Raw genomic sequence first — 17,465 nt, 5'->3', positions numbered from 1 at the left:
GATATTGGAAAGGAAGAAGCAATAATCAGACCGTCCTCCAATTTGAGATAAATGATTAGATGTATCCTGATGTATCAAAATGTAACATGGTACTTTCATTACTTGTTTGATAAACTACTCATTAAAGATCATTTTTAAATGTACCCCACTGACCTGCAATGTACTTTCTTAAACACATTACTGTTATCAACTTTTATGATATTAGAAGATGCTATAATCAAATTATTTTAGGGAGGAATATAAATCAGTTGATTTTCTTATGCATTGTATATGGTACAATGCCATCTATTGTAACTATATATTAAATAAGCTGAACTTCCTGTTACTCAAAACTCAGGGGAAATATCTCAAGGTATAAAGAACTGATAGTCTTTGATAATGATAAAATATCCCATATTTCATTCCAAATCAAGTCTATAGAATATAACACTTAAGATAACTTTCCAGTTTAATTGATCAGAAGTATCTTCACTTTGTTTAGGTTATTCTCAGTTTAGAAGTAAAAATATAGTACATCAAGCTGGACATGGTGGTGCATGCCTGTGGTCACAGCTATTAGGGAGGCTGAGGAGGGAGTATCTCTTGAGACTAGCTAGGAGTTCCAGGTCAGCCTGGGTAACTTAGTCTCAAAAAAACAAAAACAATACAGTACATCTTATTTTTAAGTAGCAACTTTTAAGTTAATCACAAACCAAAAGAGCTGCTCGGTTAAAATAGACATAACTATCTGTAATATTTCTAACTATCTCTGAATAGGAAGAATTAAACCAAATCCAAATAATGTTTTGTTGCTGCCTGAAAGCAACAAAAATTACAGTGAAGGACTCAATTTTTAATCTACCAAGTTGAACGCAGGTAACAAATAAGCTTTTAATTTCTCATGAAACCTAAGAACTCTAAGATAAGTTAAAGACATGCTTTAAAAGGTTACACTGAATACTTGCAAGTGGTTTGACACTCATATTTTTATTTAAAAAATAATTATTTGATTTACTGCATTCATTTGTTGTGAATAGTCTTTTAAAATAAAAGAGGAATAGAAAATTAGCAAGAACATGCAACACCAAAGGCTAACACTAATATAAACTATGGACTCTGTGTGATTATGATGTGTCAATGTACATTCATTAATTGAAACAAATGTGCCACTCTTGGTAGGGGATGTTGGTAATGGAGGATGCTATGCATTTGAAGGGGCAAGGGTACATGGAAAAATCTATGTATTTTCCTCTTAATTTTGCTGTGAACCTAAAACTGCTCTTTAAAAAGGCAGGAGAAAAATATTTAAGAGTACACCAATAATCTTTAAAACAGGAGAAAGGCCTACATCTTCAATATGTACCCAATTCACATTTCACATTTAAATTGAATCAGAATGTCTTTGTAGGACTTAAATACATGAAAAAGAGTCTGAGAAATGCACCACCACTTGAAAATCAAAAGTATCTTTAGGGCTACATTAAGAAATCTTATAAAATTTTGTTTTATAATAAATGCCTGGCCGGGAGCGGTGGCTCACGCCTGTAATCCCAGCACTTTGGGAGGCTGAGGTGGGTGGATCACGAGGTCAGGAGATCCTGGCTAACACAGTGAAACCCCGTCTCTACTAAAAATACAAAAAATAGCCGGGCGTGGTGGCGGGTGCCTGTAGTCCCAGCTACTAAGGAGGCTGAAGCAGGAGAATGGCGTGAACCCAGAAGGCAGAGCTTGCAGTGAGCAGAGATCGCGCCACTGCACTCCAACCTGGGTGACAGAGCCAGACAGTGTCTCAAGAAAAAAATAAAAAGTAAAAAATAAAATGCCTTTAAATGTGATGTTATGATTAAACGGCCTTAAAGCACTTAGCTTGAGATTCTCTGAAATTGGTCAACTGGGCAAATCATCTTAAAAATCTGGTAGGTTATAAATCATTTTAAAAATATTAAAATACGTAACTCACTATACAAATGAGCTGTTTATGATCACATTTTCAAGTTTCCAAGATGTCTAATTTTTTTAATTGGCATTTTAAGCAGCCCAGAGAATAATAATAATCACACATATTCTTCATGTGAAAAATGATTTTATGCTTAACTATAACAAAACTAAACATGGCTAATTAATTAGCAATGAAATATTACAAAAATCCCTTAAAAATGAACATACTGAAATAAATTTGTTTTCCTACATTGTATAATTAATTATATAAGAACTCTATATTAGATCAATTGATTGAACTATGTGTAAGAAATTTTTCATATATTTAAGTATTAGTCATCTCTAAATGTTTTCATATCTCATACTGTTAATGCTTTAACTCAGTAACAATAATGATTCTTATTTTTTCTATTTCCATTGCTCCTTGAGATATTTTTGAAGCAAAGGAACATAAAATATATAAAGCCTTTCTAATGTGGGCATTTGAATTATCCATAAAGATCAAAACCTAATTCAAAAATAAAGACCATAAGAAAAAAACACCAATACTTGTAAGGTAAATGAAGATGAATAAAGGTAAATTATTAATAAATATTTAGGCCTACTGAGTAATGGTAGCTAAATTGCAGTCATTTTGAAATTACTCTTTCTCTTTGAGAAAAAAAGAGATACATACATTATGCATACATTATGAAATAAATGAAATACATTTATGTAAACAATTGTATCATATTTGATGGCAAAGAATTCCAAGTATATATACACCCAATATGTGAAGTATTATTAGGCACATAAGCTAAGGAGAGAGTAATAAGGAGAATGTATTCTACACCTCCCCAGAACAAAATAAAATTCAAATGATCATTTTATCTTACTAGGGAAGATAATGACTTTGGAAATAAATATCAAAATCTGTAGAAAAACCTATATAACAAACATCAACAGGTAGTTATTAGGTTAACGTTGCCCTTCTCCAAAAGAGATCTAATATTTAATTACCATTCTATTCCTCTAAAGTACCATCAAATATTTAAGTCTTATTAAAAACTTTTAACATTTCAAAAAACTGCCAGTAACATTTTCCAGGTAATGTAAATGTTATCCTACAATCTAACTGTGATTTTAAGAAACGTAAGAAACTGGTAGGAGTATTAATTACTTGCACTTACCAAATAATCATATTCTAATTTATGAAATCACCTTAGTAAGAATCTAGACTTACAGCCGGGCGCGGTGGCTCACGCCTGTAATCCCAGCACTTTGGGAGGTGGAGGCAGGCGGATCACGAGGTCAGGAGCTCAAGACCAGCCTGGCCAACATAGTGAAACCCCATCTCTACTAAAAATACAAAAAATTAGCCAGGCGTGGTGGCGGGCACCTGTAATCTCAGCTACTCAGGAGGCTGAGGCAGAAGAATCGCTTGAACTCTCGAGGCGGAGGTTGCAGTGAGCCGAGATATCACCACTGCACTCCAGCCTGGGTGACAGTGCGATACTCCACGTCAAAAAAAAAAAAAAAGAATTTAGACGTAACAAATTTGTATTAACCACGTATATCCTTACTTCATTTGAAACAAATCTGTGTTTGCATTAGATACTTAAGAAATTCTTAAAAATTTATATTTAAAAATAAAATCATCAGAATTTTCCTATTTTATTAAATATTTTTTTAAAACTTCAACAGTGAGATATGACAAAATTCACAAATATAATACTTACACATTTTGTTAATTTTTTAAAAATAAAATATTCATTATTGAATTATATCAATGTTTTACAATTAACATGGGTCAGAATATATATTTTCACATCATAAAAACAGGATTATTTAAATTACAAGTTAACATTAGAAAATCAAATGAAGACTGTCATTTTAAACCATCCATGGTTACATACCATCCTCAAACAGCAGAATCTCACAGCATTTATCAACATGTCTAAAGAGAGACAAAGTACAGCACCTAGGCATGTGTTTCTTTTTGAGGATTTGGTGACATCACAGGAACTACAAGAAAGTTTGACGGTATTACTGCCAATAAATTTTAAGTAGAATTATGTAACTATAAATATACATAACTACAAATACACAGCTCAATTTTAAAACACACATATATATATTTTCTTTACTTTGAAGCAACTGAATATGTTTTGATATGCAGTTACATGCAATCAATATTTTTAAGAGAAAAAGTATCCTAGGTGCCTCAGCATAAATTTTTATGTATTTATTAAAGACACAAATAATTTGTTTTTTATTTCCCCAAATACACACTATTAAAAATGTTTCAGAATACTTCAAAAAAAAATCCAATGACACATGTACTTCCAAACACTCCAAAAAAAACTACATCATATATTTTAAAAATTTTGAGTAGATATAGGTCCAGTTGAACATTTAAAATTCCTAATCATCTATGATACATATCCTTTCACAACAAAATAGTACATAGACATAAAACCTGGTATGTTTTCAAAAATGCTTATAAAACTAAAAAGGCCTCTAAAATAATAATAAAAATGTTTTTTAAAATTCTATGAAATAGTCTTGAATTGCAACCTTATTCCATAAGTGATGCACACTTAATACCTGTATCATTTACAACCATCTGTTACTTGTAGTTGCTTGGCTAACATCAGTAGGATTCCTGCCTTCTTCAAAACAATTATTCATACAATTTATATACAATTTATGTATATTACAATATAAGAAACCTCTTTAACTAGGCATCATTTAATAGTGTCCTTTTAATATATACATGAACTGTATGTATATACTACTGTATGTAACTGAAGATTAAGTCAACTATTTAAAAATCAATGTTTATAGTATAGAAACAGCTATATATTTTAAAAACTTCAGCAGCTACATGTTTTAATTCAGTGAATAGAGGAATGTTTATCAATATATAATCATTAAATAGTGTAAACACAAATGTCTTGTGGTTCTAAACACTAACATTGGTTAAGAAAATATCTTAACATTTGATGAATATTTTAGAAGGTAAACATAGAAAATCAAATTATAAAAAGGTGTGACCAGACAAAGAAGAAAAGGGTTATTTTTTTCATTCATCTATAAAACAAATTTATGAGATCATAAAAAACAATTTAACAACCTAAAGAAGGTTCAAAGGGGGAAGAAAGAGCCTGAGAGAAAATGGATTTGTCAGTGATTTTTGTCATCCAGTCTTAGAGGGGAAAAAACAGAAAATGTAGCTTCATTTTGCACTATAAAATAGGAAGCATAAAATCCAGTAGCCTGTATGTGGACTCGTATTTGTGTATTTAAACCATGTTTCAATTCACAGATTATGCTGATCCTTCCACATATAAACAGCCAATAATGATGGCCAGGCCTTCAGGAAAGGAAAACACACACCACACAGCAAGGTCAGGAAGCTACCAAGCACCACAGGACAACAGATCAAAACAGAATGGTTTCATATGTTTCTATTGTTTATATATTTAATTTGAAGATGATATTCCTTAGGGAAGGGGGTATAAATATTACTAGGAACATGCAACACAGTATCAAACATATACTTTTCAAGCAAATATACCAAGTATTTCACGTATGTATCTGTCAGTCAATCTGTAGTATTAACAGCCTTTCATTCAATTCTTTTTAACTTAGATATCATGCCAAAATAAACCTCTTTAGTCGTAAACCTCTTTATTTCTAACTATGAATTCGCTACAGAAAATTTATATTTACCTTTCTTTGAGGAAACAATCGGCTTCCATAAAAGTATCTTTTTTACTATAAAGGGATTAAGCAGTAGAGAGGAATAAAGGCAGAAGTATTAATTCATTATTTCCTGGGTAAAATTTTGAAAATGGAAAGCAATGAAATTGTTTGGTATTAAAACATCTTTAAAAATTACAACACAATACAAGCAAAAGTGGAAATTTACCCCAAGTAGCAGACCAGCACATTTTAAACACACAAGCTAGAGCCGCCTCTGGCCACATGTTTTTTTGAGTTCAGTCTCTTAAAGAGACAGTATACATAGACCAATGACTACACGGAGCACATTTCTAAAATGTTTGTCAAGCATCCCTCTATTGCACACATTTCTTTACAACCACACTAGGCCAACAGTGTTCTATTTTATTTTACTATGAAGTCAAATTATTTTGATCTGAGTCTACAAAATGACTACAGGACAGGCAGGGATGAAATAATAAAGGGAGCTACTGTGACTAGAGGTGTCTAAAATAAGGCAATCTATACATTTCTTTCCACAGCAAACTGTTTCGCTTTGTTTTTTCAACCTTAAAATGATCATGTTTCTTCATTTTTCTACCCATTCACCAGATACAGGCGACAGAGTATATTGTATAGATAATACCGGAAGCTACAAGAACACTATTTCGCTGTAGAATGAAGCAGGGGGAAATGCTAATAACGTCAACCTTAATATATATGGTGAAATTTCAAATATTTTCTTTTCCGTTTAGACAGAAAACCCAGGAAAAGGCCCACATACGTACCCTAAACGTTGGACTACCTAGTGATTTTAGGGAAGATTTTGTCTTTCAATATACCGAAGGGCATCTTATTGTACGTCTATTGGCATAACTACCGATCAGCTCCTCCACATGGAAAAACATGAAGAGGGGGACAAAAAAGTTTGGCTTACTTGGTGTACAAATACATCGACTGGAATATCCAAGGGGCTTCCCTCTCGGTTTATCATGGAGATGAATCCAAATCCCATGCGCACATTGAACCACTTACAGTGGCCAGTTCCGCGCAAAACCTGGGATTCCTCCTCTGCCGGCTCTGGCAGCTTCCCGGGCTCTTCACCACCACCTTTGCTCGCCCCTCCTGAGAAGGAACAGGACAAAAAAGTCAGTCTGTATTCCCATTCAATGTGCATTCAAAGATTTAAAAAAAAAAAAAAAAAAGTTGCCTGCCTGGGGGTGGGGGTGAAGGGTAACAGAAAAAAAATTTTTTGTTAATGGTTTGATTTCTTTTCTCCACAGAAAATACTTAAAATGAAAAGGGTTAAAAGGAAAGCGGGGGAGGGGGAAGCCACACTGTTCTATCGATCACACCAACTTCCACGTTTCTATACATACGTGTACTTATTCATTTAACTCCATTTTTCAGCCACATTTTACATTACAGCATGCGATACTTTACTTGTATATTGCTGATTTAATACTGATCCCATTGACAAAGAGAAATTTTCAGCAAAACTATTCTCTCTGGCGGGCACAAGGAGGAAAGAGAAATCGTGAAGATGGTTTAGAGCTACTAGTTAAGGCACATGGGGCAGCACTGAATCCAGCGTTATTTGCAATGTGCATTCCCCTCCCCCCCATAACTTTCAATTAAAGTTGGGGTGGAATGGGGGAGGGGGCAGGTGTATAAAAGTTTTCTTGGAATCACTAACTGAAACTGCGCTTAATCACACTCACACAATTCAAACAATAGCCCCCTGAAAGCTTTTCAAGTTGTGAATCAGTGTGGGCGGTACAAAACATTTTTGGAGATCTATAACAATAGGTTTGCAGAAAGCCCCACTGCGTGATGGGGGGTTGGGAGGTAATGCCCAGTATTGGGGTAAAAGGGGAAGGGGGGGACGGTCTAAGAAGGGTGGGAGAGGGGGAGGGGGAGGAGAAAAGAAGAAAGAAATTCACAGTAAAACAATAGAAAAGAAAATTAACCTTCGGCCATGTTGCCCCACGGGCCCTCAGCTCCAAACTCGTGAGATGAAAACTTTCCCTTTGGAACGGAGTGATCTTCTGCATCAATCTAACATCTTGATTTTGTGCGATCACAAATTTAGCTCGCATGGTCTAATGTGCTTTCCTTCTTTTGATTTTTTTCTCTCCTCTCTCCAGTTTCTGGCCCCCTGAGCACACGTGACTTTGTCAATTACATGCTTTCTTGCTACTAATTTCACCTCGTATCCTTAAGGGGCTGGCAAGAGGAAGAGATAACCAATCGCCATTTCATCTATGCTGACATCAAAATAATTTATGAATGAACACGAAAAACTCAAACATGTTATCTTAAAGACAATTTGGAACGCTTCTTTAGGATAAATCAGAATGCTGATTTCGTGCTTCTACTTAAACACAATGGAGGGTCCTTGTGAATCATAGATTTAGAAAAAAAGGCAGTCATATATGTGCACACGCGTGCCTTACACACAAGCCTGACTAAATAAAATCATGAGAGGGGGTCGTTTAAATAAAACAACCGGTGTTAACGCTTTTTTTCCCCTTAAGAATTCAGCCATTCCATGGCAGTAAACCTGCTTGGAACGCTAATTTCATATTTAATTCAATTCTTAGAGGAAAATATATAATTTATAAAAGATCTAATTAAACCTAATTACATCCCCATGAAACTTTAGATAATGAAAACATACACCTAGGAAAATGCAGAGGCACATAAATTACCTGATTATGCCTGAAATTTTTGCAAATTTAAAATAAAATTCTACTAGAAAAATCATTATCACCTTCATATAGTCAAATTGTGTTTAGGTAAACCATTTTGGAAAATTTTAGAGGGGGTTGGTAAGGAATTGTACTTCACAGGTTTCTCTGCCATCTCTTTCCGGGGGAGGAGATGTGATTAATGACTTCCTAAATAACAGCCCAGTTTTCCAGCCTAACATAGAGTGAACCTCAATCAGTGGCGATTGTTCCCCAAGAGCCGGAGGACATAGGGCAGGAGGGGGAGGGGATCGCCAGGCAGGGGAGGTGAAGAGGAGCCGCCAGGATAGGCGGCAGCAGAGTCAAAGAAAGAGGTGGGAGAGAAAAAAAGCCGGCGCGGGCAGGGGGTGGGGTGGAGAAAGAAGGACAAGTGGGAGAAAAAAGGTAAATTCATATCATATTGACTTGTACCCTGACATTTTAAAAGTCCACTACCAATGGCTAGAAGAGATGAATAAACGAAAATGTAATAACGGATGAAGCTCCTACTGTCCTTCCTCAACTGACCTCCAGTTTCAAAATGCCTACCCCCTTTACCTTTCAAACTGGTTCAACCGATTGATTACAAGATGCTGGCAACAGTATTACTGCCCTTATCGAATACTACAATAAATATTATAGATTAACTAAAAATACTTTATTTCCTTTAAAATATAAAATATCGCTATTTTAAAACCTTAAAACGCACCACCAGACTTGCCTACCCCACCCCCCATTTTCTTAAACAAGCAGTTTACCAAGAAACTAACTGTTCAGATACCACTTCCTTCGACAAAGCTACTGAGTTGACCCTCCCCCACCATGCCAGCAATCCCCCTCCCAGTCTCTTCAAACACATCCATACTCCAGCACTGCTTCACACAAGCTAAAATGTAGGGATTATGAATCGAAGAGCTATGGAAAAAGCTGTATACACCTATTTATACTCCCTCCCCATATTAAACAACTAAATATAAATTTAATTGGTTCAGATTGGAAAATGGATGTATAAAAAATAAAAGTTATTTTCAGCTGTTTGTGATAAAAGGTTTAATCAAAACTAATCAATTTGGAAAGATTTTTTGTGTGTGTTATTCCTTTTGTTATTTCTCAGGAAAAAGGGCTACTTTCTCATTTTATTTATTTTCGGAGGAATAATCATGTGCCAGCTGTTAGGGAGAAAAGGCGCAAAAATCCAATGACTTTGAAAGTTTAACAAAAGCTCAAAGCTCTGAAAAAATTATTTACTAACAAAACATTTACTAGGCATTATTTTGATGGTAGAAATTACTTCTATTATACTGATTATACTGACAAGAAAGTAATCTCAATGATGGCATTACAGGCTAAGCTTGTGACATAATATGAAATTGAGAAAGTAATTTATATGTTTTTCATATTTTAATAATCACTTTAAAAAATCAACATCTGGTATAAGAGGAAAAAAAATCTCAGAAAGTATTCAATATGTAAATTGAGGTGAAGTGCTATTACTTACATAAAAGTAATGATCACAAAATTCACAGGCCAGTATAGTTTAGCTTTATAAAATATTCATTTAAGTTTGCTTTTAATTAGAAAACAGTTTAATCATTATAAAACCAGAATCATAATATGCAGGTAGATTCAGAATCTGTTTATTGTTAAATTTGATGAAATTCAAATTTATTAACATGTGGATGAAAAGTGTGGAATACCATAACTGAACTACACTGTACAGTATAGTTATGAGATTCACAGTCTTGCCTGATTGGGGGCCTCCAGTATTAGTGGAATTAAGGTAAGGTTCACTGGAGTGGTCACTGGTGTCAGAGGTTATCGACTCATTCATTTCCTGAGAGGGACATCAGCCTTTCAAGTTGTGTAGAAGGCTTTTTCCAACTGGGAACCCTGAAAAATCCTCTAAAATTCGTTCATGAAGAATTTAAGACAAATGCATTTACATACCTTGGGGGAGGGTAAAAGAAAGGGGAAGAGAAGAGGCGAGGGAAGGGTTGAGGGAAAAGGAAGAAGAAAGCAAGGAAGTTGGAAAGGGAGAGAAGTAAAGAAAGGAGACACATTGAGAAACACAAAATAATCACTCACCAATTTAAGAATATGGCACTGTTTTTTCTGTGCCTTCCCCCAAAACTTTTGAGCCTAAAATCCTTTTATAGTATAAATTGCCTATAAGCTTTTAAAGCTCCTAGAGTGCTTCCTTCACATAAAGTCGTCCTATGAGTCTTCTAGAATGCTTTCCAATTTGTCACTTTCCTGAAGTCTTCTGGTTTTAATTTTTTTCTCATTTCCTACTTGTTTTTAGTGCCTGAAAGACCTGTGTTTGACTCAAAAGGCGTGTTTTATTCCTGCAAAAGCCAAATACTTTATAGCTTGACTTATAGTTCTTTCAAAACGTCTTTAAAATGAGTTCAAGTAGCTACAAAGAATCGTCAATGTACTGGGGGGAAAAAGCAAGGAAATAACCTACCATATGCCTGTTGGCTATCACAATCATCCCCATTTAAAAAACAAGGTACACGTTTTCCCAGACTTTTTTTCCAACAGTACAAGGAGCCGAAAGAGGTGCCAGAGCCCACCGTCGTTGTTTTCAATTATAAGGAATGAGTGACTTCTGTTAAAGCAGAAACAATGCTTCGGTTCTTCTTAAAACTAGGAGGAGGGGCTGTGGCAATGCGGCAAGTGACTCCACCCGTCCTCTCCTCCCCGCAAATAAGGCGGGGTCTGTAGCCCAGCGCTGCCATCGCAACCCGCCTCTCCAGGCAGGTCGCTCCCCAGGCGGCCGAGACCTGAGACCCCAGACCCCGCGCCAGCAGATATCTGAGCTTTCCCTCCACCTCCTGCCTCTGCAGCTTCCTCTCACCTTTCTTTCCTCAGTCACTTTTCCCTTTATTCGTCACTTTACCATCTCCTCTCCCTAAGTGGGGTAGATCCAAAGAAGGCTGGTGATTTCTCACTAATTAAGGGACTTTTACATTTGTCATCTTGTCCCCAAGAACACCAAACAAAAGAAATCCCTGCCTTCACTACTATGGCAAAAACACTATGCACAACCTACTATTTTTACTGAATTTCCAGACGTATATCATTTATAATTTGATCCCTTTTCCTATGAGATGCCAGAATCTCCTAAAGCTAAGATAAGTGCGGTCAAAGAAAGGGAATCCGAACCCAAGAAAACGACCACCCGCACCCCCACCGGGCCATGCCTAAAACTGAGCTGTCTTCCAGCAAACCCGGCGCCGTCCTTTCGGGAAGCCGCGATGGCAAACGTCGCCCTGGGCCTTCGGAGGATCAAGAAAAAACGTCGGCGAGAAAGGGCTGGACGGAAGGCTGGGGGCGATTTTCGGGATCTCTCTCTGCCCCTGGCAAGATCTCTCCCGCCTGAAAGCCGCCGACCCGCCCGTCGGGCAAACTGTCCTGATTCCTTCCACCGCGTTTCGGTAAACCACTTGGCGGTAACTTTCTTGACATTCCTACCACATGGAGACAAATGCAAGGCGCGCCCGACTGGGTGCGTGGGTCTTGCAGCAGAGGCACTTCAGAATGTAGTTGGGTCGCTTTGCTTTTGTTTCCAAAAAGCAAAATTCTATTCTCATTTAATTTTCTTGTCTGGAGGCAAAATGCTCTGGCTTCACACAATTGGTTCAATGTTAGAATTTTTATACAGAGGTAAAAATCTCTCGAGACTTTCATTAAATACCTTAACACACTTTCCTCAGAATAATAAAGTAAAATTATGGAAATACAGAAACGGATTAGCATAAATTTTAAGTTTTCCAGACAAATTGCCTTTATATTTCAAAATTTCCCTTTACATTTCAAAATTTTCAAATGCTTCCTTCTTTTTGGTCAGTTATGTTTCAGCAAAATATTTACAACAAAATTCAGAAAAGGAGCATTATTTTAAGACTAACATTCTGAAGAAAGTATTTTTTAACTCTTTTTTAAAAAATTATACATAATAGCTGTAGAAAGTATCTTTTTAAAAACCTGGAATAGTAAAAATCCTATTACATTCACATACTTCTCTCCCAATAAGCAGGAAAAATATTTTCCAAACTGTGCTCAACAAATACTTTCTTAAATTACTTTAATTACAATAGTAACAGGCTAGAAAAATCATTTAGTACTAAGTTTTACATTACTTTGCCCAAAATGGCACAAAAGGAAGCTTCATGTTTTAGCTGCAAAATGAAAGTATTTTTCAACTGTACTACTTGAACATGTATGTTTCCTAATTTAAAGGTCTTTTTGCAATAAATACCATGAGTCTGTGGAGCAAACACTAAATAATGTTAATATACTATTCTTTCTTCCTCCCTCAAGCAATGAATAAAAGTATTCTTTAAAGCTCTATTTCATGAAAAAATAATCAACTGAAATAAGAATGTGGACTGTCTCCCAGGTATTTATTTCAATATTTACCCTTTGGGTTTATTTGAGGGGAGAGGGCAAGTATATCAGAAATGAAAAAGGAGAGAAGAGTGGCAGGGTAAAAGATGAGACAAGTTAAAAGAAATCTTCAGGCTTTAAAGATGCCTGAAGCAAATCAGCATGTGTGAGAAGCAAATCTGTGGAGAAAAAGCATCAGCTAGAAAATGGAGGCCAGAATTCTGGTCCTATTTACCAATTCTGGTCCTATTTACCAATCTGTGCCTTGGGCTAATCACTAAACTTCTCTGGGACTCAGTTTCTTCATCTGTAAAAGTGAGGAAACTGGACCAGTGAATATTCAAAGTCTTTTAACTTGAAATGTAATCTCTAGAAATAACCATTCTTCTGGTGAAAGTTGTACCTTTCCCCTCCAATCCTTTTTAATCACAAGGAAATACAGACATGAAACTTTATTGCAGTCACTTAACACATTGGTGTTAACATTATTTCCCAACAGAAAAGAAAAAGGTCTCTGAACTGGCCCCAACAAAAAACCACAGTCGATAATAAGGGGAAAAAAATAAAAAATTAATAAATGAAAACAATAATAAGAGGAAACTAGGTGGTATACTAAAACATTTGTAGCAACTTTTGAGAATCTTCTTTTTCATGATATTAGAGTATCACCTCTATGTCAAGATTCACTTAAAAAAAAAAAAAGCAGTTTCTCAAATGGAAATCCTATCATGGTTTCCTTGTTCAACTTTTTGATCCTTACTGCTTTCCTCTTGCTACTCACAATCCTATATTTGAAAAGTTTAATAACAGAATAACATCATTTTACTTGTAGTTATTATTAATATTCATATACTTTGCAATATCACAGCTTCTATGTGTGCCTTCAAAGTGGTACTGGTCAAGCCAGAGTAATAAATTATCATCAAATAAGATTGTTACTAAAAAATTGTGGTGTTATAACTTTTAAGTTAATTTTAATAATATAAGAAAGCATGTCAAAAGTCTGGATTTAAAATATTAAAGTTCAAATGACTCAGTTTTGTCCTATGAAAATGAGGAGCAAATTCTGATATATGTTTATGAAAAGCAACACAGAGCTTCCTAGATAAGAAAAATTTCCTCAAAATGTCTAATATATTGTGCTATTTCTGTTATGATAAATTATTTTAAAACAGCACCATGTCTCCATTTTTAATTTAGTTCAGCAGATATTCGTTAGTGCATATTTTATTTTGGGAATTACAAAAATAAACAAACCATGAATACTTTTCATTCATCTCCATAAGCATTTAAATATCTATTATATATGTTGCTTGAGTTACAGAAAAAGGAATCACAAAATACAATACTGCTAAAAGTGAGGGTGGGGGAAAGGGGTTAATTAGAAGAGGTCGTCCATGTAATTCTTATGGGAACACCAGTTTTTTAGATGGAGTGATCAGGATGAAGTATAGGAGGACTTGGTACCCATCTTGCCAAAGTAGAAAGGATGGAGAATTCCTGAGGGCTGTCAAGTTCTCATATGCCTCTAGTGATCTTGATCTTTTAAAACATTAATTAAACAAAATATTTAAAAAAAAAAAAAAAGACTAACCTGGGGCTGATGAAACCTGGTTGAATGACCTCATCCTCTTCTGAAGAACCTAAAATCAGAGAGCTCAAGTCAGTACTACATTAATTGCCTATTTAATTGCCTCTTCTTCATCCTAATGGCCATTAGAAAGCAATAAAATGCCCAGGTTTTGATTCTATGAAGAGACCTGTAAACTTTTTTTCACAGTTTAAGACTCACCTAGCAAAATTAGATAACCAATTGGCATATACTTGCCTTTTATATCTAGTAGAGGACACTAGTTTAAAGAACATTTACAACATTTAAGACCATTAAGATGCAGTCAAAAGATCCCGGTATCACGAACAATGCAGTTTAAATTTTAATATTTACTTTTACACTGTAATTTTAAAATACTAGTATTTTTTCCAAGCACAGTTAAAATCTACTTAACCTAGAATATCATGTTTCTTGAAGAACTAACTTATTTGACTATTCTCTTCAGATATATTTTAGAAGATAAATCATGAGAATCTAACGATAGTACTATAAAATTGATACTGGGGCTGTTGCAGTCAAGTGAATGAAAAATTACATTAATGGTAATACATTTAATCATTAAGTATATTTTAAAATATCTAATATGCATTTTAACTTATATTTTTAAATGGGTTAATGTTTTTTAAAAAGCAAACAGTTCTCATTTTTTAAATATGAGTAAATATTGATGTTTCTAATACACCCATTGGCAGATGCCACAACACAATAAAACTTGCAATAAAGAGGCCACATAGTAATGAAGTATAGTGATTGGAAGAGGAACTCCTGGTGACTACTAAATTATTGTTTTTATCCTTGGGTCAGTTATTAAGGTTTGCAAAACAGATTGGTGTGAACACATATGCACTCACCTGCTACACCCAGAGTTGTCTTTCCTTAACTAAGTTTTACACACTATACCTACTATATCAACTCACAAAAAATAAGTAAAACCATTCTGTGCAAATTCTTTAAGTTGCAATCTAATTTTCTTCTCAAAAGGAAATGGAGAATTTTCCAAGTGCAGTGTTCTACTGAATGTTGACCCAAGGTTCTTTTTACAAAGGATGACAATCCCACCGAGTTAGATTTGAAAAGAATAGAGGAAGAATGTGAACAAAAGGCACGTGAACCTCTGTGCATTAAATCCTTCAGTTAGCGTGTGTTTACAACCAAAAGACACAAGATAATGACAGATTCTAACTTTAACAAAATTCATTACAGACACTTAATGAAATAGAGCTTTCCTTTACATTGAACCTGTATCAAGTTTTATTTTGCACATTTGGCTTATGCGTGAGTATAATTATTGTACATAAATATTTCAGCACAACTGTAGCTTCTGCCTTTCTATTCTAATAGTCCACAGCCTATTCTTAATCCTATCTGCTTATATTTAGAGAAGAATTCAAGCCAACATATTTTAAAGATGTGTAAATACAATAGATAGTGTTTGTAAAAAAAAAAAAAAAAGCCTTTGCAAATAATTTGGACGAATTATCACAAATAGGTTTAATAAAGTCAAAATCAAATAATGTAAGAAAGTTAGCTAAATAATGCTATTTAATTCAAGAGCTCTAACTATAAGCTTTTGGAGTTTTTTTTAAAATGCCAATTTGACTGACAATAACATTCAGATTTTTCACTATTCAAACTTACATGTGATGTCCTTGGTTATACTAGTTTTAACAGTAATGTCCGCTTCAAAGGAAAAGTAACATGAAATTATTTCACAGTGTTTTTCACTAATATTAATGGTTTAAAATTGTTCAAAAACAAGAGTAGAAAAAATAGAAGTTTAAATATTAAGTTTATATATAGATATTATCATGTATCCATCCAATATTGACTGAACAACTATAATAGGAATGAGACAGGTATAAGCTGTAAAATATTTATAATTTTAAATGTTCATATTCTTATTCTAGGTGACTGTTTTTTGAAATGAAATACCAGGAGTTAAAATAATTCTTCAAATGCATGAATACTCCAAAAACAGCCACTCACATTTTATACATGAGTATTTATATTTAATAATTTTTTTTCTTTTTTTAGACGGAGTTTTGCTCTTGTTGCCCAGGCTGGAGTGCAATGGCGCGATCTAGGCTCACTGCAACCTCTGCCTCCTGGGTTTAAGCGATTCTCCTGCCTCAGCCTCCCGAGTAGCTGGGATTACAGGCATGTGTGACCATGCCTGGCTAATTTTTGTATTTTTAGTAGAGATGGGGTTTCACTATGTTGGCCAGGCTGGCCTCGAACTCCTGACCTTGTGATCCACCCGCCTCGGCCCCCCAAAGTGCCGGGATTACAGGCATGAGCCACCGTAACAGGCCTTGTATTTAATACATTTTGTTAAAATATTTTATTTAACAGAGTTAATTACGTTTTCTTAGAAAACAAAAATCTAAATCTATGAAATCCCAAAAACACTTCTTTGCCCCTACACTAGAATAACCTCCGTTCATCATTTAGATCTCTACTTAGAGCTCTTTTTCATACTGTTCCATACTGAATACAATGTCTCTACCATGTAATAGTGTACTGTGGTTTATTATAGCAGTCCATGAAAATGTTCTCTCTCCCAACTGAACCCTATGCTCTGTGATTAGAGAGACTGTGTATATTTAGCTCATTATTATAATTCTGGCATTATTTTGTATTCATTATATTTTTTGAACCAATGACAATGAATTCCTGTACCGAGGTTGATTATTCCTAGGTTGGCTTTTATTAAAAAAAAAAAAAAAAAAAAAAAGGACTTGTACGCAAAATGTTGTTAAACCATCTTTTCATAAAAAAAAATTGGATAGGCAATTAATCTCATAAGTATAAAATACATATATTACAAATATAAAATACACATATACAAAATAATTCCAATTATTTTAATTTAAATATATGATTTACTGCTATAGGAGTGCCTAACTTATAAAGAGTATCCATCACAAACATTCTTAGATTTTACACTTTCTATTAAAATATATAACAATATTCTTCGCAAATACATTATATATTGTTCATTGTTAAAATCCACTGTTGTAACTAAATGTAAAGGAAAATGATTGCTATTATGAATTATATATTGTAATTCATTCAAAAATTGCCAGCTGGTGCGGTGGCTCATGCCTGTA

General features: G+C 34.5%; 1 protein-coding gene across 6 annotated transcripts in view; it reads right to left on the bottom strand.

Moving 5' to 3' along the window:
• LIN28B (lin-28 homolog B) overlaps positions 1-17,465 on the bottom strand; it is a 144,326-nt gene that overhangs the window by 116,408 nt on the left and 10,453 nt on the right. For 3 of the 6 annotated variants that reach the window (XM_054491837.2, XM_063666463.1, XM_063666464.1), the window contains exons 2-3: positions 14,338-14,386; positions 6,560-6,747 (exon numbers count right to left, since the gene is read on the bottom strand). In XM_054491837.2, coding sequence (XP_054347812.1) covers positions 6,560-6,747; positions 14,338-14,386 — 237 coding nt within the window. Of the gene's footprint in view, positions 1-3,812; positions 3,922-5,631; positions 5,677-6,559; positions 6,748-7,001; positions 7,205-7,592; positions 7,836-14,337; positions 14,387-17,465 lie in introns of those variants that run through there. The other 3 variants (XM_054491839.2, XM_054491838.2, XM_063666465.1) reach the window with 3 other exon arrangements.

Source organism: Pongo pygmaeus, chromosome 5 (genome assembly GCF_028885625.2).
Source record: "Pongo pygmaeus isolate AG05252 chromosome 5, NHGRI_mPonPyg2-v2.0_pri, whole genome shotgun sequence".
Classification (NCBI taxonomy): domain Eukaryota; kingdom Metazoa; phylum Chordata; class Mammalia; order Primates; family Hominidae; genus Pongo; species Pongo pygmaeus.
The sequence above is the reverse complement of the archived record's forward strand: the minus strand, read 5'-3'. Positions and strand labels throughout refer to the sequence as shown.